At 37.9% G+C, this 23,751-nt stretch overlaps 1 protein-coding gene across 1 annotated transcript in view; it reads left to right on the forward strand.

Moving 5' to 3' along the window:
* GABBR2 (gamma-aminobutyric acid type B receptor subunit 2) overlaps positions 1-22,928 on the forward strand; it is a 342,456-nt gene extending 319,528 nt beyond the window's left edge. Inside the window, exons 14-19 of the mRNA XM_070939098.1 lie at positions 8,290-8,400; positions 10,820-11,044; positions 11,771-11,953; positions 20,780-20,909; positions 21,842-21,959; positions 22,746-22,928. Of these exons, the coding sequence (XP_070795199.1) occupies positions 8,290-8,400; positions 10,820-11,044; positions 11,771-11,953; positions 20,780-20,909; positions 21,842-21,959; positions 22,746-22,911 (933 nt within the window). The 3' untranslated portion in view covers positions 22,912-22,928. The remainder of the gene's footprint in view (positions 1-8,289; positions 8,401-10,819; positions 11,045-11,770; positions 11,954-20,779; positions 20,910-21,841; positions 21,960-22,745) is intronic.
* Positions 22,929-23,751: the final 823 nt, after the last annotated feature.

Raw genomic sequence — 23,751 nt, forward strand, 5'->3', positions numbered from 1 at the left:
AGGGAGACAGAGCTGGAAATCAGGTAAGATGGCAAGAGGAGCCCCGTCTTGCTCCACACTCCCCAAAATAATAAGATCTCCCCTAAAATAAGGCCAAGCGCTTATTTTGGGGTTCAAAAAAAATATAAGACAGGGTCTTATTTTTGGGGAAACACGGTAATAAGTGAATAATCCACTACAATTTTTTTGGCCATTGCCTGAACTTTTTTAGACTCAGTGTAGCAAGACAGCAGACTTAATAGCTGGATAGAGAGGAGCTTGTGTTCTGCTCCAGTGGTTTCCTCATATCCTGCTTTTTCATCACAATCACTGCCATCTCTGGGGAAGCTCACAGAAATATACAATGTCTCTATGAACAGCATGGATTATGCAGCCCCACTCCCCTCCAAAGGGCACTGCAATGTACAAATCCTTCCATTTACTTGTATGTGCAATGCACCATCATGGGGGTTTTACTAGTCAAGCCTATTAGAACATCTAACTTTCCACTCCCATTTTTGGATTTTCCAATGATTACTTAGAATGTTTAGAAAGGTTGAAATAGCTAAGATCATTCAAAGATGCATTAATTACAGTTTTCTTCATTTTGATTGTATATATACAGTGTTCAAATATTGCTATAAATGTCTATTTTTCTATTGAACCTTATGTTATTTCCCAGGCAAGAATGAATTCTATAATCTTACAGAATTCTAGAAATGGCTACTATCTATTTTATTCAATATAAGTATAATCAATCAGATGGATTTTTAATTTATTTTCCCCACCGTAATACTCTCTAGTTAAAGAAAAATTGTGTGGTTAAATTAGGAGGCTGTAACAGCAATACAGCATCAAATAATCATTTGTCTTAAAACATAGCATGCTTATAAAAATACATTTCCTATAAATAAAAAAGACCACATGGGAGAAAGTGCTAAATGGTGGTCACATCCTGTTGAGAAATTTTCAAGATAGTTATTCCCTCCTTCCCAGAACTCTAAACTCTCCAGAGATCATTATCTTGTGGTCTCTTCATGAGGAGCCGTTGTCCGGAGCATTTGTGGGCAATCTCAAGTCCTCTTCTTGTCAGAGTGGAGTTATCAGAGAATCAGTCTACTTGCTATCTCTTTATCCTGCTGTGGTCATATGCTATGCTTTTGGCAGACCAGTCTACCATTTCTTCCTCCAAAAGTGCTAAATGATGGGTATATTCTGTTGAGAAATGTTCTTGACTCATGATGATAGAGTAAATGTCCATTGGCAATTCTAAGAGAATTGTTCCATCTCTAAATCACCATAAATTGCTACTAAAATGTCATTTGAACACAGACAATGCAAGGAAACATCTTGTTTTAGAAATAGAAAATGTTTGGATATTGTTGATCTAAACAGATTAATTCAGAACATTATTTCTGAAACACTTTCCAAAATACTTAGAGATGACAATCCACCTTGCATATTACATTGTATATTTTTTGACAGCTTCAACGATGTGAGATAAACTAGGTCAGGTAGGCTGAAAATGATATCAGGTTTGAGTACTGTGTTATTTTAAAAATAATAGGTTAAATTTGTTGCAGCATTTGAAAATTTCCAGATGTTGTTGAATCAAAAAGTCACCACCACCAATGTCGAACTATACCTTGATATAAAAACATTCTTTTTTTTTATCAAGTATCACATATGATCATTTCAGATAAGTGAATATTACTGGATGGAACAGAAGCGGATGTGATTGAATATCAATGTTTAAACATAATTCCTACAAGTGAGGATTTCAAAGTTCTAAGCAAAGTGGCTTTCATCTAGCAATCTGACTACTGGAAAGTATTAAATGATTAAAGACTGCAGTTGAGCATGATAAATTTTAAAACACAAAGATTGTGGTTTGGCAGCTTAATTTGGAAAAATTAACTGTGGGGGAATTCTGTAATGCTGCCCAATGTCTCTGAAATTGGCCCATAGTTACCTGTATGTTCATAGAGAGAAAATTTTAATTACTTTGCTAAAAATATATGTTGTTAAATACTTCCTCTTAATTTCTTTATAGCCAATGCATAATATTATTTTACATTATCAGAGATACCAACAAGGGTCCATCTATTCCTATGGATATGTGAGAAGTCACAGGAAACCTTGGATTTGTCCAACCTAGGATTGAATGATTTTCTACTGTCCATCCTCCATGCTTTCAATGGCACTATAGTATTTAAAAATTTAAGAAAGTGAAGTTTCTACCTTTAAAGACACATAGCTATAGTAAAGGTGACAACTATAACCTTCCCTTTCCATTCAGAGTTGTTGCTTTTGTTCCTACCACATATATATACCACATATATAGATACCCTACTGATATCCTGTATCAGCATCCTTCCTGCATTTTTTTCTTGGCTTTTGCAAAGGTTCCATTTTTTTAATTTAATTTTCCCCTGCATAACTGAAAAAAGACCATAATAAAATTGTCAGTGCTTTTTTGATGGGAGGTGGTATTCACCCAATTTGTTTCAGGGGTTGTTTGTTTGTTAATGTTTGTTTTTTGTGCAGAGTGTTAAAACTTTAAGATGCACAATCCCAAAAAATAAAAGAAAGCCTGAAACAATCATGTTCTTGAATGTGGATGGATATCCCTATATTCCATTAACCTAAAGCAAATGGCACAATGTACTATCTTTGTTCACACTTGCAGTTAATCAGGATCTGATGTAGTACATGTTTGGATGGGAGACAATACGAGGATTGTAAACTAAACTGGAAAGCTGAAAAGTATCCTGTAAAAAAAGCAATGACAGATCATTTACAGTATATAACACAGCCAAGAAACCTGCATAGTTACTTGATGATGTGCTTGTCTCAGCATACTTGTAGAAAACTGAAATAGGAATTTTAATAGTCTAATGTAAATCCATTCTCATGCTGCGCTCCTGAAAACAAATCATCTTCAAGGTGCTGGTTATAACCTATAAAGCCCTACATGACATAGGGGCTGTTTACTTTAGAGATCACTCATCTTCCACAGCATCAGCTTGACCAGTTCAATACAACAGAAATAATGAATTCCAGGTTCTTTCAACCAAGTAGTTCCACCTTTCAGGAACCCAGAAGCATTTCTTCTCTGTCAATGCACCTACTCTATGGAAAGAGGGTCCTTTAAAAGCTGGGTAGCTCCCACACTGATGGCATTCTGGAGTACCTCAAAGACTGTTTTCTCAGACATTGGGCTAGAAGGGTTTGAGCACTTATGAGCAAATATGTTTCTTTTGTTGATAAATGCTTTTTGTACACTGGTAGTGCTCAACCTGCAACCATAATGGGATCTGCCCATTACAGTTGCATGCAGTGGTGGCAGTTAAGATAAGGTGACCAGACGTCCCGCTTTTGGCGGGACAGTCCCGCTTTTGAGCAATTTGTCCCGCGTCCCGCGGCGTTTCAAAAAAGTCCCGATTTTTCTTGAGCCCCAGCTGATGGCTAGAAGAAAAAAAAACTGTTTAAACTCTTGCCCGGGGCTTCAAAGGGCCGCCCTACAGGCAATCAGTGTAAAGCAGTTTTTTTTTCCCCTAGCTAAGCTTCAGAAACGAAAACGAAACCAGGGTCTTTGGTGCAGCGTGACAAAATGAGGCAGAGAGATTTATTTTTATTTTTATTTTTCCTCCCCAAAAAAGGTAGGTGAAAAACTGCAAACAATGGGAAATTTAGGAGGAGAGTTCAAGATTTTAAAACACAAAGGAAAAAAAGCTGTATTTAACTAGGGAATTGTAATAATTGAGATACTATTAATTGTATATTGTGTTGAAAGCAGAAATGGTTAAGTTGTGGTTCGGAGGAATATATGGGAGAAATTATTTGGTTTATTATTATTGGTAAATATAATTAATTGATTTGTAAGAAATTGGATTGCATGGAAATAATTGGAATATTCATGTTCATATTGATTAATATACAAAAAATATAGTTTTATAACTAATTGATTTATATTAAAATGTTGAATTTGTATTAAACAACTGTATTACATAATTACATAATTAAACAATGTGAGGATGGATATAAAAATAGATGACAATGGGAAGGGGTATAATATAGAACAGAAGGGAAAAATTGAATTTGATTAAGATTAGAGATGAGGATGAAGGGTAATATTGGTTTTTTTAAAAAATAGATGAGGAATAAATATGGCAAAAAGGAAATATAGAAATTGTAAATTTAATTGAAATGACTAAACGCTGTTTAAATTTGTGAACCGGCCAAATATTCTGTTCAAAGAAAATACATTGTATGTTTGTATGTGTGTTTCTAATTATTGCTATTTATTCATATTTGTTCTCTTTTATTCTTTAAAGTTTAACAATTCATTCTTTATCTTAATATCTTTATATTTGCTTGGGGTTGGCTTTCTTCCCTTTCATCTTTTTTATTGTACAGCAATCTTTCTCCTCAAACCTACCACCTCTCTCTTTTCTTTCCTTCTTACTTTCTCTTCCCCCCACCCTCTTTTTCTCCTCCCTACTTCCTCTTTCTTTCTCCTTCTCCTCCTCTCTTCCTCCCTCTCTTACCTTCACTCCTACTCTAATTTCCATTCCTTCATCCCTCTCTATTGCTGTAATCCTTTAATGCATATGGACTACTCAGAGGGCTGAAAAAGTTATTTTTGACTGGTCCTCACACTTTTGACCAGTCCTCGAACTTATGACTGTCCTCACATTTTACATTTTTGCCCTATCTTGTCATCATGGTGAAGAGAAGCAGTTGTGAAATGAGTGACGTGGTTGTTAAGAATGCTGCACGGGCATAAATGTGAGGATGGTCATAAGTGTGAGGACCAGTCAAAAGTGTGAGGACCTGTCAGAAATGACTTTTTTCAGCCCTCTGGTTAGTCCTTTTGTGCATATGGACTACTCAGAGGGCTGAAAAAGTTATTTTTGACTGGTCCTCGCACTTTTGACCAGTCCTCGAACTTACGACTGTCCTCACATTTTACGTTTTTGCCCTATCTTGTCATCATGGTGAAGAGAAGCAGTTGTGAAATGAGTGACGTGGTTGTTAAGAATGCTGCACGGGCATAAATGTGAGGATGGTCATAAGTGTGAGGACCAGTCAAAAGTGTGAGGACCAGTCAAAAGTGTGAGGACCTGTCAGAAATGACTTTTTTCAGCCCTCTGGTTAGTCCTTTTGTGCATATGGACTACTCAGAGGGCTGAAAAAGTTATTTTTGACTGGTCCTCGCACTTTTGACCAGTCCTCGAACTTACGACTGTCCTCACATTTTACGTTTTTGCCCTATCTTGTCATCATGGTGAAGAGAAGCAGTTGTGAAATGAGTGACGTGGTTGTTAAGAATGCTGCACGGGCATAAATGTGAGGATGGTCATAAATGTGAGGACCAGTCAAAAGTGTGAGGACCTGTCAGAAATGACTTTTTTCAGCCCTCTGGTTAGTCCTTTTGTGCATATGGACTACTCAGAGGGCTGAAAAAGTTATTTTTGACTGGTCCTCGCACTTTTGACCAGTCCTCGAACTTACGACTGTCCTCACATTTTACATTTTTGCCCTATCTTGTCATCATGGTGAAGAGAAGCAGTTGTGAAATGAGTGACGTGGTTGTTAAGAATGCTGCACGGGCATAAATGTGAGGATGGTCATAAGTGTGAGGACCTGTCAGAAATGACTTTCCAGCCCTCTGAGTAGTCCCTATACACATAGCCATGGCCACCCGGTCACATGACCAGCTAGCCACGCCCACCCAGTCACATGGCCTCCAAGCCACGCCCACACAATAAGCCACGCCCACAATGGTGTCCCTCTTACCAATGTTAAAATCTGTTCACCTTACCCTATACACATAGCCATGGCCACCCGGTCACATGACCAGCTAGCCACGCCCACCCAGTCACATGACCAGCTAGCCACGCCCACAAAATAAGCCACGCCCACAATGTCCCTCTTTACCAATGTTAAAATCTGGTCACCTTAAGTTAAGAAAGGTCACTTGCTCTCTCCGATGCAGTTGTAAAACAGAACATGGGATACCTCAAGGGTAGGAGAGACCCTGGGAGACCTAGTACAGGCCCAGGCCTGCCTGCCATAGGCTTTCCAAGTTCTCCATTTCCCCCTGAGACACCGTGTGTTCTGATTCCCACTCTTTGGGATCTCCACAGCTTTCTCTCTTCCCCACTGGGTCCCGCAGGCCTTTCCTTCCCACTAGGTCTCTGGAGGCCTGTTTCTCCCCACTGAGTCCCTATAGGCCTTTCCTCACAACACCGAATCCCTACAAGGCTTACACCTCCTCCCCACCCTCATCACCAATCATGCACTTAACTTTTGAAGATCTCTGAAGCTCTGGACCACATTGAGGAAGGAGGGCAGGCCACTCTTTCCCTCAGCATACCTGGGCTGCCATGGCAGAAACACTGAGGGATGGAGTAGTCTATCCTCCTTCCTCAACGTGAGGTCCGGATCTTGGAGATCTTCAAAAGGTAACTATGTGATGAGAGACAGGGGAGGGGAGGAAGCCCAAACCCTGCTGGGACTCAGTGTGTGGGGGAAAGCAACTTCAAGCTTTAAGGGGACCCAATGAGGAAGGATGGTTGAAGGAGATAGGTGGAGGGACCCATGCAGCATCTCTGCAGTTGGTCATAAGGGAAGATTATAACGGTTCTGCAATGGCTGTAACTTTGAAATGGGGTCATAAGTACTTAGGGGAGGGGTCTGTTGTAAATTCAACTGATCGTAACTTGAGGTCTACCTGTATTTTTGGTTTATTTTTATGCTATGAGCCATCCAGAATCACTTGGAGTTAGGTAACATTCATATTGAATAAATAAATAAATCTTTCCTTTTATGAAATTAGAAATAATGTTACATTTCAAAATAAGCTACAACCAAGCTTAATTTATTAAAATACAGTTTTACTTCAAAAAAAGCTACAGCCTAGCTTAATTCGCATTTATTTAGATTGATCTGTTCTAACTGTGGTCTTATCTAAATCAATCCATAGCCTTTTAGCTGGACATTAATGGTAACACAAGCACAATGTAGAGAAGTATTGATGGTGTGCAACATGCAAGCTGCTAATGATTTTTAATACAAAATGTGGTATTTGTCCATTAAAATTGACCAGATACACATTTAAGATCAAGACAAGGATTTGTTTTAGTTCAGCTTCCTCTATAAGTACATAGTTGCTTGTAAAATAAAAATCAAAAGGCAAAATCAAATGGCAAAAGTAATTGGATGTTATTAAGCTATTTTGTTTATTTTTATATTCAATGTGTACTTCATTAATTTAATACTATAGTAATGTGCAATATTCTTTTTACAGTGCAAGGCACCTGGCTCTTGTCTTATTTGATTAAATAACATCTCTATCCTTCTTAGAACCATGCCCTTGCCAGTTTCTTTAATCTATAGTATGAAATCTTTGCATAGGAATACAATAAAATCCCAGAGATATGTATCTCATTCATATCTTGGAGGTAAATAAAAACATCCACATTCTTGGTCCTCAGCCATCAGCTCCAGGTCTCTGCTTTCTAGACTGATTTTTTCATTTCTAAATTTTTTCTTTTCTTTAGCACTTCAGATGCAGAAGTTTTCATCATTTCCTTTGTAGGTGATTTTTGCTGGAAGAGGTCATACATTTTTGTGGATAAACTGTCTGCTTTTGTAATATTAAATGAATGAAGACCCATGACTAAGCGAATAGATTGATGGCAATAAAAATAACACTGTATAGCCCAAGGGTCAGCAACCTGTAACTCTGGAGCCACATGTGGCTCTTTCATTGATAGGGCTTTCAGTTAGGATAGGTAGAATAAAAAGGATGCTGCGCTAGGAGGAGACACTATGGTGGGGGGAACCAGACTTCCGGCTGGCTCCAGAATTGAATGGGGGGCTTCCGGTTAGGGCCTTTGTGGCTCTTTGAGTGTTTAAGGTTGCTGACCCTGGTATAGCCAGTTCAATGGTTCCTACCCATCCACCCCAACAATCAGACTACAATCTCTTAAGTGAACCATTTTCTCTCTATCTCTACCCTCCCGCCCGCATGTGTGTGAAAAAAGAAAATAACTTCCAACAGAAGAGAATATGTGTAGTTCATATATGTAGAATTGCAGTAAAAATGTCCCAAAATGATCTGACAGGTGTACATTTTTGAATATTGTAGTGAGACAATCTGATAACCTTCTTCCACCTTAATTCCATTTCTAGCAGGATTTTGCTCTTCAGACTAGCCACAGGTCTTTTTCTTCTTCACCTATAGATCTAAAGAAATAAATAACAACAGCCTTTCTTTTGTTCTGTTGTATCCCCTTGTAGCCCGACCCTGCCGGCCGAGATATTTCAATTCTTCCCATTTTGGAGCATTGTGAAAACACTCATATGACTATATGGCTTGGCATAGTTTATGCCTATAAAGGCCTACTCATGGTAAGTTGAATGGTAAGTGCAGCTCAGAGTCTAGGGTGGTAGTGTAATGTTTAGTATCTTGGCTCAGGAATTTGGGAAACTTTAATTCACAGTTTTGTTTAGCCATAAAACTGACTGGGGTCACTATATATTAGTCCTTGTTGCTCTGCCTAGCTTACCTTCTAGGATGGTTTCTGGATAAAAAGGATGATAGGAGAAAATTGAGTACTTTCCCTGAAACCTTGAAGGAATGATAGGAGAGAAATATATGAAATAAAAACATATACCTTGCCTGTCTTGTTTGTGCTATGTTTTTCTAAACTAAACATCTACAATATATTAGAGAAGTTTATTTCATTGAAATATATATATGTTCTAATTATAAGTAAATAGAATATATTATATATATTCTATATATAATATTATATATATTATAGCATATTATAACATACTCTTAAAATGAGAACCAGTTTGCTTTAGACTAGGGTGCTGACCTAGTTCTAGTCCTGCCTTACCCATGAAAAACAGCTGGTGACCTTAGGCCAATGATTCTCATTCAGCCCAACTCATCTTACAGAGTTGCTGTTGGAGCGAAAAGGAAGAGGAAGGAGTATTATATATGTTTGCTATCTTAAATTATTTAATTAATTAATAATAAAGGTGGGATAAAAAACTAATCAATAAAATATAGACATGCATTTGAGTTTATCATAAAAACAGAAATCAAAATAAATTATCTTGTGATAACAGTGAGATTAATTCCAGAAAGCAAAGTTATAAGATTCCAATTTTTTATTCTACCGTGTTTTCCCGAAAATAAGACATGTCCGTATAATAAGCCCAATCGGGCTTTTCAGCACATGTGATAATATAAGCCACCCCCACAAAATAGCCCCCCGGCCAACTACTTACACGCATGCTCAGCTGGTCCTGCCATTTCCTCTGATTGCTTGCCGCGCAACCAAAATGAGTTGAGGAGGCGAAGCCAGAGGGAGGGGAAGGGGTGACATGCCCACCCCTCCCTGTTCTTCATGCCGGCCGAGTGGCCCAACACGTCCTGTCCCACCCCAATGGCAACAGCAGCCTGCTGCTTCCCTTCCCCGCCATCTCTTTATCGAGAGGGGTGGCAGGTAAGGCGGGGGAAAAGCGAGATGCGTGGAGCGAGACGTGGCTCTCTTTGCCATCTCTTCTCCCCCCCTCACCAGGCATGGCACAGCTCCTGCCCCTCACTTAGCCACCCACTCCCTTTAGGGATGCAATTTGGGGGTGGCAGGTGGGACGGGTGAGAAGCAGGACACAGGTCTTACCTTTTAAGCTCCGTCGCTTTCCTCGCCGTTGTGTCCAGGTAAACATGCTGTAAAAGAAAGCCATCTTGTGAGTTCGAGAAGTTTGAAGCTTGACTACTAACATTATGATATCTTGTATTCTCGCTGTCCAATGTAATCATGGGTTTCTGCCCTTTAAATACAACAAGTAAAAGCAAATAGTATTGATTATCTTGTGACTTCAAAGTACCTTCACTGCACCTTGAAATACACGACTTGATAAAAACATCAGTAATTGTAACTTAACATAATTGTACCCAGTCTATTGGAAATACCTTTAATGGCTCTTTAGCAATGAACCTGGTTTTATAACTTAATGTTTCAATTACAGAAATATAAATAATATATTCATCTCATGTGCTGTTTGTTAGATTTCTATCCTGCCTTTCCTTCAGGAGCTTTGGGTGCACACATAATACTCTCCTCCATTATTTTCCCCTTACCACACAGGATTGTTGAGCTAGAATAAAATAACTGGGTCACTTATTTGTGAACTTGATGGTTGTGGGTAAGCTTCAACCTGGGATTCCCAATTCCTAGGCCAACACTTTAACAACTCTGTCTAGCCAATGATCAGCAGATACAAGGGAGCTGCTACTCTATGTTAGCTCCTTTGTGTTTCTTGTTTAGGCTGTACTTAGTGCCCTCTAGTAAGTAATGTAGTTATAGAAACGTGTAAGTAGGCACCATTATGGCAGTAACTCCACCCACCCTCCCTCCCTGGTCTGAAATTAAATACCATAAAATGTTATCAAATCAATGTTAAACTCTTTAAAATCCTATCATTTGAAAAAGAAGAGTTAGTCAGATTCATCAGTGGAAATTAAATATACTTGCATTTATCAAACTAAGGACCCAAAATTCAGTGCAGGACTTACATTGTCTAATGCACAAGAATAGAAACAGTAAAACTGCTTCCTTCTGATCCAGATTTAATATTGTATTTAAAGAGCTGCATTCTATGTGTATAATGTGTGTTATCCTTTCTGTTTTGTTTGTTTGTTTGGGGGGGGAAATCTCTTCCTCCCAATTTCAATATATGAATGCAATTTTGTTTTCAAAAATGAAAAATGTGTGTTTATTACAAAATGCCTTCCTTTATTTTCTGGTTTCAGCTATTTGGCTGTTTTTTAGCTTGGGAAACTCGAAATGTGAGCATTCCTGCTCTGAATGACAGTAAATACATCGGCATGAGTGTTTATAATGTGGGCATCATGTGCATCATTGGAGCTGCGGTTTCCTTTCTTACACGAGACCAGCCCAATGTACAGTTCTGCATTGTGGCCCTAGTCATTATATTTTGTAGCACCATTACCCTCTGCTTAGTCTTTGTACCTAAGGTAAGTAACCTGATTTGTAATGAATGGTTTTATTTGCATATGATTTTGTGCAGCAATTAGGTGGGTGTCTCCACAATGAAGTTGCTTTGGAATGAGGAAGAACCATGCAAAAGGGAAGACTTGGCTCCACTTCTATAAGATGAGAGCCAATAGAATGTTATGGTTAGCGCATCGCAGGGTGTTTCTCGAGTTGTATATATAAAAAAGCTAGAAATCATAATCATAATCAAAATTGCCCGTATTAGGTTTGAACGTTATTTCACAATTACCTGTAATTCTAGACATAGGAAGGGGAGACCTGCATTAATCTGTGATGGTAAAAATTAAGAATCTAGTGGCACCTTTTTCAGTTAAACAAATTTTATTGAAAGACATAAGCTTTTCTGAGCTACATCTCACTTCATCAGATGCATAGAATGGATGCACTGAGGTGGCAAGGGATCATAGCAGTACTGAGGCTACTTGCATGGGTTTCTGGAAGCTCAGTGGTGCAGTAGGAAATTTTTGCCAGTTGGGAATGGGATTATATGTAGCTGAATAATTTTAAGTCATGTGTATGTAGAAAATGAGCTGGTTGCTGCTGCAAACTATAAACTTGATACTTGAATTATTTGTGTGCTCTATAACCTTTATTTCTACAGTCTTTTAAGGGATAGAGGGGCAAAGATAGCCAATGACTCAATAATTTTCCTTGAGGATTATTTCATTGCTGTTAAAATTTTTCAGTTAATTACTCTAAGAACAAATCCAGATGCTGCCACTCGGAACAGAGGGCTTCAGTTCACCCAAAATCAGAAGAAAGATGACTCAAAAACATCAACATCTGTCACCAGTGTCAACCAAGCCAGCACATCTCGATTAGAAGGGCTACAGTCAGAGAACCACCAGCTTAGAATGAAAATAACAGAGGTATTACCTGCTCTGATTGTATCCTGTTGACTTTGCATGCAAGCTCATTTTGTACAGCCAGGAAGCCATTCACATTTGAAGACAAAACAAATGAAACATAAAGAACCACATTTTAAATTGGCCATGTTTTCCTTGTATGTAATCCCAGCCTCCATACTGGGCATTAGCCTCATGAATATAGAGAATTTGTCCATTTTTTCCAGAATAATTCTCTTCTCATTCCCATTTCCTAATACTGCTGTTGCCCTATCAAATATAGAATGTATTTTTAGCTATGATCTGATAGTACTTTCAGTCACGATTTTTTAAATCATTATTATTAGTACAGAACAATCATCCATTATTTTGCTGATAACTATTTATTGCTAGTATTACTTGTAATTGATTTTCTACACTTCAAGAAGTAAGACATTTCAAAAATAAAACCATGTTATTGAACATTGATTCATTTTTAGTATAATAAAGGTAGATTTCATAACCCACCATGCCGATTTTCTAACATCCTAATCAGAGGTGGGTTTCAGCAGGTTCTGACCAGTTCTGGAGAACCAGTAGCGGAAATTTTGAGTAGTTCGGAGAACCGGTAGTAAAAATTCTGACTGGCCCTGCCCCCATCTGTTCTCTGCCTCCCAATTCCCAGTTGATCAGGAAGAAATGGGGAGTGGGGTGGGAATGGAGATTTTACAGTATCTTTCCTCTGTCACACCCACCAAACCACACCCACCAAGCCATGCTACACCCACCAAGCCACACCCACAGAACCAGTAGTAAAAGTTTTTGAAACCCACCACTGATCCTAATCCATATGTATTCTAGTGGGACTATTCTAATTATTCTTTTTTAAAGCCGTTTAATGTAATGTGCAGTGACAAAATCCAACATACTGCTAAAATGACTGTGGCCATGCTTAAATGAAATGATTAGTGGAATTGCTGAAAATTCTGATTTATCATTCATCTCCATTTGGCTCTTCTCACCAGCAGCAAAGACAAACCTAGTCAGAAGGTAATGAGAAAACAAACATGTCCAGTTATCTGCACCTGTCCAGTACAGTCCAACAGGGAGGATGCACTCTGTACCCCATCAATTAAAGAATGCTATCTTACAGGACCCAGGAAGCACACCTATTTCTGTTGCAATTCCTGCCCTCTGGAATAATTCCCCTTCCTCCTGAGATTTCAGGAAACTGTGGAAAGCCTGGAAAACAGGAAGGGGAAACTTGCTTCAAATCCAGTTTTTAGGGCAGGGAGAGTAGAGTAATGGCAGCCCAAGCTCTAAGATATAGAGCTGTTGCTATATATTTTGCTGCCTTTATGTGCCTGCTATCACAAAACCCCTCCCAGGCAATGCCAAATTCTTTCTTTTCTTTTTTTAAAGTTTTTTATTTTTAAGTATACATCAGTATCAATATATGAACAGTGTGATCCCTGGGTATAATTCATTTTGATACAAACATCAATAATGATAATCATAATAATTGTTATATTAATTAAACTTAAATAATCCTAGTATTAATATACATTTTTTTTAAAGTAGCTATTCAATATTTCAGTATTCCATTTTAATTCCAATAATGTTGTACACATACATGGTAATACCATCTTTCCCCCTCTAATCTTTTCCATCAAATTATTACTTATTTATTTATTTTTATTTTATTTTATTTTTCAAACTTCTATACCGCCCTTCTCCTTTCAGACTCAGGGCAGTGAACAGCCAAGATAAAAAACATTTATACATAAAGTTAAAAATAGATTTAAAATAATTAAATAAATTTGGCCTGTAATTTAAAACTTATCAATTTAAAATCCGTATCAAATTTTAAAACCAGCCATAAAATCAGGACAGTCCGGCTAACTGAAAAAAATAGGTTTTTAGGGCCCGACGAAAAGTCCGGAGGTCGGAGATCACTCATATCTCTGGGGGTAGATTGTTCCAGAGGGTAGGTGCCACCACAGAGAAGGCTCTCCCCCTGGGGGTCGCCAGCCGACATTGTCTGGCCGACGGCACCCTGAGGAGGCCCTCTCTGTGGGAGCGAACTGGCCGGTGGGAGGCAATTGGTGGCAGAAGGCGGTCCCGTAAGTACCCTGGCCCTAAGCCATGGAGCGCTTTAAAGGTGATCACCAACACCTTGAAGCGCACCCGGAAGTCCACCGGAAGCCAATGCAGCTCGTGCAAGAGAGGAGTCACATGGGAGCGCCCCGTCGCTCCCATAATCCCCCGCACGGCTGCATTCTGCACCAGTTGGAGCCTCCGGGTGTACCCCAAGGGGAGCCCCATGTAGAGAGCGTTACAATAGTCCAGACGAGAAGTGACGAGTGCTTGAGTGACCGTGCGTAGGGAGTCCCGATCCAGAAAGGGGCGCAACTGGCGTATCAGGCGAACTTGATAGAAAGCCCCCCTGGCCACGGCCGTCATATGCTCTTCTAAAGACAGCTGTGCATCCAGGAGGACACCCAATATTCTTTTTCAACCTCCAGTCTTTCCATCTAACTATTGCTTCATATAAAGGTGTATATTCTTATTTCTACCTCTATTCAAATTTCTAATCAGACCATCATTGTATCAGAAAAAAAGAATACACACACACACAAATTCCTTTCTATCCATCATCTCTTGCCCGTTTTAATACTTCAATTCTTATTCATTTTTTGGCTTGCCTCCCATAATCCTCTCTTGGATCTCTATCAACACCTGTATCTTCACCATTCAGACTGAATATTTCTCCCATCTCTATCCTCCTAAGCTGCCAGGTCTCCAGAATATTCACCCAAGCCCCTATCTCTCTTTCAAAAGTATCTTCCCAGTCCAATTCCATTTTTAAATCTCTTAAAGTGCTTTTCCCTTGGTTTATTTCCTCAGTATTATTATCTTAATCATCTTCTTCTCATCTTCTTGCTTTGTTTCCTGGTTTGTCTATTCTGTCTTTTCTTTTGTTTTTTCTGCTATCTCCTCTCTTTCCTGGACACTTTGATCTTCATTAATTGTCAGTTGTAGTATATTTTCTATTTTCCCATAGATGCCTTGCATTAGGTATTTTATCTCTCTGTGATTCTTTTCCATAGTACCCCTAATGCTTTGAAACATCAACGCCATTTCTCTCACTCCTTTCCACCTGATCTTGTCTTAATTTAATAAGTCCCACTCTTACTCAAGTCCAAAAGCAATATATTCCAGTCTAATGTTACTCCTCAGAAAGTTCAGTAATCATAGTCCTTTACATCTCAGAATTATTAATCAATTCCATTTAAATAGTCCAGAAAGCTTCCGCAGGTCAAAAGTCACTTTGCTTTACTTAACAGTCTCTCATAACAAAGTCTCCAGTAATCATAAAGTACAGTAACTAGTTATAGGGCAGTAAGTGTCTTCACAATCTTCCAGATGAATGTTGTTTATTCTCTCATCAAAAAGTTTTTCTAAGCTTGTAGGGGTCTGGTATATTCCATTCACCAGTAGATGGTGCCTTCAGCTTAGTTTTCAGTGTTGTTTCAGGTCTTATAGAGTAAATTGATCCAAATTTAATAGTTTATGGAGGCAAAGTTCACTATTCAAGTAAATTCAAGTAGATAGTCCAGCATTTAAATGCCTTTCCAAAACAATGCCTTCCCAATTTAAAAGTCCAGTTTTCTATGTTTTAAAAGGTCTTTAGCTTTTCTCCCCTTAGTTCCTTTCTTTCGGGTCTAGATTTTTCTCTCTATGGTAGTTCGCCGCTTTAAAAAATAGTTCTAGGAGGCTCTTTTCCTGGATTTTCCTCTTTCTTTTTTCTTTAAAGTTAGGGTCTAAATAAAAAGGAAGCTTCTCACCCAGCTCCAATCACTGTTCATCTGCATCGCTCCTGTATATTTCTTTGTTGCCTCGGCTGTCCCAGTTTCATGGCAGCCATGATGGCTGCCTCTTCCCTTCATCGAGGGAGAGGGAAGAAGCCCTCAATCCAGCAGGAAAGTTGCTACTCTCCCCGAACTACAGGGCACCCCTTTTTTCTTCACCACTCTTACAGGATGGCTTTAGCTCCTTTTAGCTCCAACAGGAAGAACTGGGCGTGGGAGCATGGAGACCTGCTCCTCACATCCAATACCGCTGTGACATCAGTCAGAAGTCCCCCCAGGCAATGCCAAATTCTGAAGAGTTCCTGACAGCAAGGATTTGGATTTAATTCCTAGCCCAGAAAACTGCATGGGTATGTGGTTGCCTTTTTCAAAGTGACATATTGGAGTGAGTAGTCTTGTTCTGAGCCTTCAGAGCAAAATTTGCGGGTAGGCCCTTGATCTTTTTCCTTCTCAGTTTGCTTCTTGAATGAGCTGCCACCCTACTCTTGCTGGTCCTGAGCAGATGTGTTTTGTATTTATGTAATGCAAATTCTTGACATACGATAATCATGGTACTTCTTATGATACATTCTAAGATAGCTGGACATAATTAACTTCCTCAGGTATCAGATAAAGAACATAGTGAGACGATATTGGCTTTCCAAAATCCATCTATTAGTTTTATGAAAGAACAGAATTAGAGATTTTCCGATGTAGAGGTCAGGTTTTCCAAACACTTTGACTATGACCATTATCCAGTGGTGGAATTCAGCCAGTTCGCACCACTTCGGAAGAACTGGTTGTTAACTTTCTTACCAGTTTGGCAAACTGGTTGTTGGAAGAAATCATTAGTACAGAGAACCGATTGTTAAATTACTTGAATCCCACCACTGCCATTATCCATTTTGCAGCCAACTGGTGGTGGGGTGGAAAATCTGGGTATATCACTAGAATGTTGCTTATACAGAAAAAGATAAATTTTCATTTATCCCTCAGCCATTTTAACTCAGTGCAAAAATACCCATGAGAGAGAAAGAGAAAAAAAAAAACAGATGATAGATTATGTACCATCAAGTTGATGTCTAATGCTAACGAGCCAACTCAGAATACCATACTACCCTTTTCTCCTATAACAAAGTGGGGGAGAGGGGAGGAAATGGAATACAGTTTCCTCAAAAACATTAAAAAGGGCTTCTTTAATTTAAATCCAGCAGAAAAAAAAATTTCCCAACTGCACCACAATGAATTTATAGACATGTCTAAAGAGCCTTGGTACTACAGTGGTTTAAAGCACCCTGTTATTAACACAGCTGCCTGCAATTTACTGCTGGTTCGAATCTCTCCAAGGCTCAAGGTTGACTCAGCCTTCCATCCTTTCTAAGGTAGGTTAAATGAGGACCCAGTTTGTGGGGGCAATAAGCTGACTTTGTATAAATATACAAAAGGATGAAGGCTATTGCTGAGCACATTGTAAGCCGCCCTGAGTCTCCGGAGAAGGGCGGCATATAAATCAAATTTAAAAATAAAAAAAATAAAAAATAAATGATTCTTACACTAACCAATCTCCATAATGGAATGAGATTTTACTGATAACTTTCTCCTCTTCCCCAGTTAATACTGCATCGTAGCTGGAACACTGGAACACTGGAACACTGCCATTTTAAATAACTGGTAATAATGAAATGAAAAGGAGCAGAAATTTACATACTCTTCCCAAATCTATCTCACCAAACTCAAGTGGAACGTAATATTCCACAATTTAGCTGGATTGCAATGAAGTTTAATTGCACTGATGATAATGACTGGGCTATTTATTATATGCCGTTTGCTACTGACTATCTTCTAGGTCTGTGGCTTCATGTAGGAGCATTCTTAGGAAAAATATGATTATTTGAACTTGCTTTGGCTTTCGTTTTAGATTTAAAATGTATTCGTTTTAATCTGACCTACCATTTTATATGTTTTTACACATATGCACCAGTGGTGGGTTTCAAAAATTTTTACTATCAGTTCTGTGGGTGTGGCTTGGTGGGAGTGGCATGGCTTGGTGGGGCATAGCTTGGTGGGCATGGTAGGGGAAGGATACTGCAAAATCTCCATTCCCTCCCAATCCAGGGGAAGGTTACTGCAAAATCCCCATTTCCTCCTGATCAGCTGGGACTCGGGAGGCAGAGAATAGATGGGGGTGGGCCCAGTCAGAATTTTTACTACCGGTTCTCTGAACTACTCAAAATTTCCACTACTGGTTCTCCAGAACTGGTCAGAACCTGCTGAAACCCACCTCTGATATGCACACACAGAGGATACACACTATGTAAAACACACATACAAAGCTCAAATGAGACAGTATGAAAGTCATGTAAAACCTTGTAAATGAGAACATGATATAATATAATATTTATACCTGTCTAGTGTGACAGCTGAGGTAAAGGAAGGTGCTGGACTATATATCCCATTCTAAAGATAACATTTTTAAAAGTATATGTAGGTAGATTTGCAAAATTTTGTCGTTAAAAGATATAGTTCTAATTTTCCTTTGGAGTAAGTTTCCTGCTCCGGTCTATCTCGTAGGGCTGATGGAATGTTTGGCCCTTTTTTGTTTGTTTGTTTGGTCATTCTTAAAAATCTACTGTGCATCCTTTATTTACTCCTTAATGGAAGCGAGTTTTCAGTTTTCTTTTTAGGCCAAGTTAGTAAAATTATGAAGCAAGAACTCCTACTGCACACTTGATATCAAGGTTTGCAAGTGGGAAGGGCTTCTCATTCCCTCCCTGCCAGTATCACAGCAATGGAGAGGAAAAATTCTAAAGATGTTGCCATTCCCTTATTTCTCTCAGTGATTTCACTAGGGACAAATTCTCTTAATAAATGTTCCTCCACTCATGACATAAATCACAATTCATAATCATAAGCCATTATTGGTGATTGTTCCCACCCTTTGGAAATATCTACCGAGAGAAACCTCCTTCCACGAGGAAAACATGGGTGTTTTTTTCTGCTGAAGTGCATTAGGTTTTAATTTGATGGGCTATTGCCTATTTTTATTGTTTTAATTTAGAGAATTTTAATGTTTTAATTTTAACTCTATTGATTTATCTATGGTTTACTCTGAGCTACCTTGATTATTATTTTTACTGGAAACGTGGAGAGTGATGGAATTCAGTCATACTAGAAAATTCAAATCTTAAAGTGATTTTGCATGAGAGGTTTAAATGCACTTCAGTTTCTTTTGCGTTGCTTAAATTAATAGGATGGTTCTTGTTACTTATTAATTCATTTGTAACAGCTGAGAACAAGCATTCGAAGATCTGAGCATTGAACATCTCAGCTAATTTAGGTTTTACAATCACATTACAAAGTTAATTGAAGTAAGGGCCACTTCACTCTTCAGGTATAAAAACATTAGAAGGCTTAAGGCTGTGAATCAGCTGGATGACTTGAGAAGTTGTAGGAAACACCTCGTCAGCTATCTTTAATGATCAAAGATTTATCTGAGAATGTTTTCCAAGGAACAAAATACTAGCATTTATCCTTATAAATTTTACTCTATATTTTTTGCATTAAACAATCTACAGTACTTGGGGAAACAAATGGAATGTCAAGATGGAGAGATGCACATTGACTTAAAGCCAGAAATATTCTTGTTGGGGAATTTACCTGAAAAATATAATAAGGGGAATGCATATTTAATTATTCATATATTAACTGCAGCTAGAATTGTATTTGCACAAAATTGGAAAAGTGAGGAGATTCCCACAGATGAAAATGTGATTAGGAAAATATTAGAATGTACAGAAATGAATAGACTAATGCTAGCAATCAAGGAAAAAGAACAAACTGAATATTACATGACATGGGACTTATTTTATCAATGGTTAGACAATAAAAACGGATGCTAGAAGCAGGGAAACAAAAGACCATTTTAACCAAGATTAGTGAAATAAAGAAGATATGTTAAGAGAGACAAGCGAATATTATGATTATTATGTTTAATATCATTTTAATAATATAGAATTAATGTTAAAGTAATGAATATTGCTGTAAATTTTGACTATTACTGTATAAAGTTATCTGTACCCGGATGACACAGTTTAATTGAAGATGGAATTATTATATTGAAAAATAAAAAGTTTATTTTTTAAAAAAAAAGATGGAAAGATGTTAGTGCAAAGTTCTCCTTTTCATTTGATTTCAAGGACACTTTTTTAAATAGAATGATCTCCTTAACTACCCATTTGATAACAGCTACCATCTAGCTACCAAGAAAGAATGTTTTTCCAGATTTTTCACAATGCCATTATATACCTACCAACACCTTTGGGACTGCACTGCTGTCTACCCTTGGAAGAATGAGAAGAATTAGAGGAAAGAAGTTTCCCAAAGGTGCCTGTAGCAGCTGTCAAAATTCATAGACCCTAAACTGAGCACCCATCTATAACAATTTAACAAGGTCTAATCTTAACATATGATATGGAATGACACATGAGAAATGAAATTAAAACAAGTAGTCCTTACCATGACCACTTCACCTTACATTACCATTTCTATTGTGTTATTCTGTTATTCATCAAACTGAGAACTGGTTTGATATATGTAAGAACCTTAGTATTTATGGTTAGTCAAATGCATGATCAGATTACAAGATATCCATTTATAGGCAAAACTGGTGTGTCTTTTTTAAAATGTGGGTACATTCTATCATATTTACAGGAAACCTCTGCAAAGGAACAGCAATGAAATAGGAAGGAGATTTTGTATACACACACACACACACACACACACACACACACACACACACACACAACTAGCAATCAAGAAAGGATTTTTTATGATTCATTATCTATAGATGTCTCCACAGATGAATAATAGTACTGTAGTTTAAGTTCTTTATATGTGTACCTTTATGCATAGTTAAAATAAAAATACTACACAAAGCTGGTGTCCATAAAAAGTAGGACGAAAAAAGAATGAAGGATAACAAATGTTTTCATATTTTTATAACATGCTTTTCTTTTAACAGTTGGACAAAGCTCTAGAAGAAGTCACAATGCAGCTTCAGGACACACCTGAAAAAACAACATATATTAAACAGAACCACTATCAAGAGCTCAATGATATTCTCAGTATACGCAATTTTACAGAAAGCAAAGGTATGGAATGTACAAAGCCCAATAAAGATTTGGTTATATAAAAGGCATTGGTCCCATGTGTCCCTTATGTGGTAAAGCAGAACAAGAGCCAGCACTATGCTATGATGGCATTATTTTGCATAATAAATGTCAGTGAAACTTTGTAGGCAACCTCATTAATACAGTTTTACCCAAGCAGCCTACAAAGGCAATAGTACAGAGATTTTTTTAATCTTGATCTCTTTCCCATTCATGGAACATAATCCACGTTGATCTGCATAACTCAGTTCTAATCTTCTATTTTATTAGTCACCATTCTAAAGTTCTCATATATTGCTCCCTAATCCAGATCCTGATCTAATATGAAGAGGAGAAAGTAATGAGACCGAACACTTCATTCCTCTCCTATATAACACAAAGGAATGAATTTATGAATTAAAATATGAAGATCTTTAATAAACCTAACTTTAATACTGGGGCAGTGAAGTTCAATGTTTTCATTTATGGTGATTCTCAATTATCCAGATCATGGTTGTCCGAAAGATGCTTTTCAAAAGGCAAACGTACTTTCTTGGGTTTTTTTCCTTGAAAATGTTTCGCTTCTCATCCAAGAAGTTTCTTCAGTTCAACTGAATTTATTTATAATTCTAATTTTAGATCGCTGATTTTGTATGTGTGCATGTGTATATGTGTTGTAAATGCTAGTTTTGGAGGACAGATTTCTTCTTTCTTATCTAATTTGTTTCAATCTGAATAAGAAATATTAGTATTTTGTAATACCACAAAAATTATTGTTGTCCAGCTGGAGATAGATTTTAGATCAAATAAATAATTTTGAGAAATAATATTGTAGTTTGTAAAATAATTACATTGTTTTGCAAATAATGTACTGTATAGAAAAATGCATCATAATGCTCCGTAAATAAAAGTCTGAAAATATTTTTTTTATCCAGATGGTGAAAAAACAGTGTTGAAAAATCATCTTGATCAAAATCCACAAGCACAATGGAATACTACAGAGTCGTCCAGAACAAGCAAAGATTTTATAGAAGATATCAACTCCCCAGAACAGTAAGTAAAGTAATTATTTCTTGCTAGATGTTTGCAAGAATTAAAAGTATTTTAATTTTAAATTATACAAAACATGTTCCTCAAAAATTATTTGAAATAAAGATAAAAAGAAAGGCCTACAACTGTTTAATACTTCAAGAAAAGAAAAAGATTTTACTCCATGAAGATAAACTGGAAGGAGTGACTTAAATTTAATGAGTTAACTGGAATCAGGATGCATTTTTCTCTGCTTGATATGTGCAACTGAAAGAAAGGTTTAATCCAAAATTTGAAAATGTATTTTTTTACATATATATATAATGCTTAAGTAACTCTTAAACGAGGCAAAAGCTATTGAAAATGTATTTGAGAGTACCTATATTAAGAGAAGGTTAAAGAAAATGATGTATTAGTTTAAAGAAAAACTCTATATGTTAAAAAGGATATTTATATCACACTCCCTTTCCCCCATTCCATTTCAATCCCTTAATTTCCTATTTTCTTTTTTTCTTTGTATTTTATATAATAAAAAAATAAAAACGATAAAAGTAAAATTGCAGGCAGCCGGCAGGCAGCAGAAGTAGCCTGCAGTACTGCATTCTAACCACTGCGCTACCACAGCTCTTCATCCACCACCGATGTTCTGCTCATTATCCTGAGTTTACCAAACTGGCTACAGAATCATTTGAGGTGCTAGTATAGTTCCTAGTGGATGCATCCTAAAGTGAGGGGCCCTTTGCTAGCAGCTCTTGACAGTACTGAATACCTGACTAAATGTCCTTATCTTTCTGTGTTCTTTCTTCACAGCATACAGCGACGACTCTCCTTACAGCTGCCCATTCTTCATCACGCTTATTTGCCATCTATCGGAGGAGTTGATGCCAGCTGTGCCAGTCCATGTGTCAGCCCCAGTGCCAGTCCACGGCACAGACATGTGCCACCATCTTTTCGCGTGATGGTCTCTGGCCTGTAAGAGGACATCAGAGCTCCCTGAACTGCTTTTGGACTCAATGGCTGGACTGAACGTCTTGTGTCGAACTCTTGCCTTCTACATATCCTTACTCTTACCACAGAGAAACTAGTGCTATAAGGCCATTATCAAGGGAGGGCCAGCTCCGCTGCTGGGAAAAAGCATGTAAAGCGGAGAGGTTAGGCAGAGGTTGATCTATAGCCTTACTTGTGGACATTTTTATTTCTTTGCAAAGACAGTCACCAAAACCATGTTTCTTCCCAAATTTCTATAGGAGGCAAGGTGGCTTAGAAACCTAAACTTGACCAAAAAAAAAATAATACAACAGACCCCACTGCAGCATCACTAAGCTTTATACTGCTACTGAAAATGTGAAACATGAGAAGAAGGAAAATCTCATCAAAAGAGCACTGAAGTTACTGAGATGTATACCGTATGAGGGATTGCATTCAGCTTCTGGAGACCATAGTTAATTGGACTGACCTTAATTCCTGGAACTAAACTCAGTGAGGAACAGGAGACTTTTAGGAATAGTTCCAGCATCACTGAGATTTGCACGCAGTCCAGATCATTCAACTAAAGATATTCTTGGAGCAGAAAATGCTTTGGGGAGAAGCAAATCCAAGGCCAAGATTTTAGAGTGGCTACGGCAGGCATCCCAATTTTGGGGAGTGATACTCTTTCTCCTGTTAAGACATTGTGCTTGGTTGAATCCTGGGGTGACTTTCTTCAAATAGCAGAAAACTAGGTCTAGACAGTGCTTAAGGCTGAGGATTGCTACCGAAATCTTCATATCATAAGGTGGATTTTTCTCCATGAATTTGCTTGATTTAAACCACAGCA

Source organism: Pituophis catenifer, unplaced genomic scaffold (genome assembly GCF_029215685.1).
Source record: "Pituophis catenifer annectens isolate HBS135680 unplaced genomic scaffold, rPitCat1.0.hap2 SCAF_3, whole genome shotgun sequence".
Lineage (NCBI taxonomy): Eukaryota > Metazoa > Chordata > Lepidosauria > Squamata > Colubridae > Pituophis > Pituophis catenifer.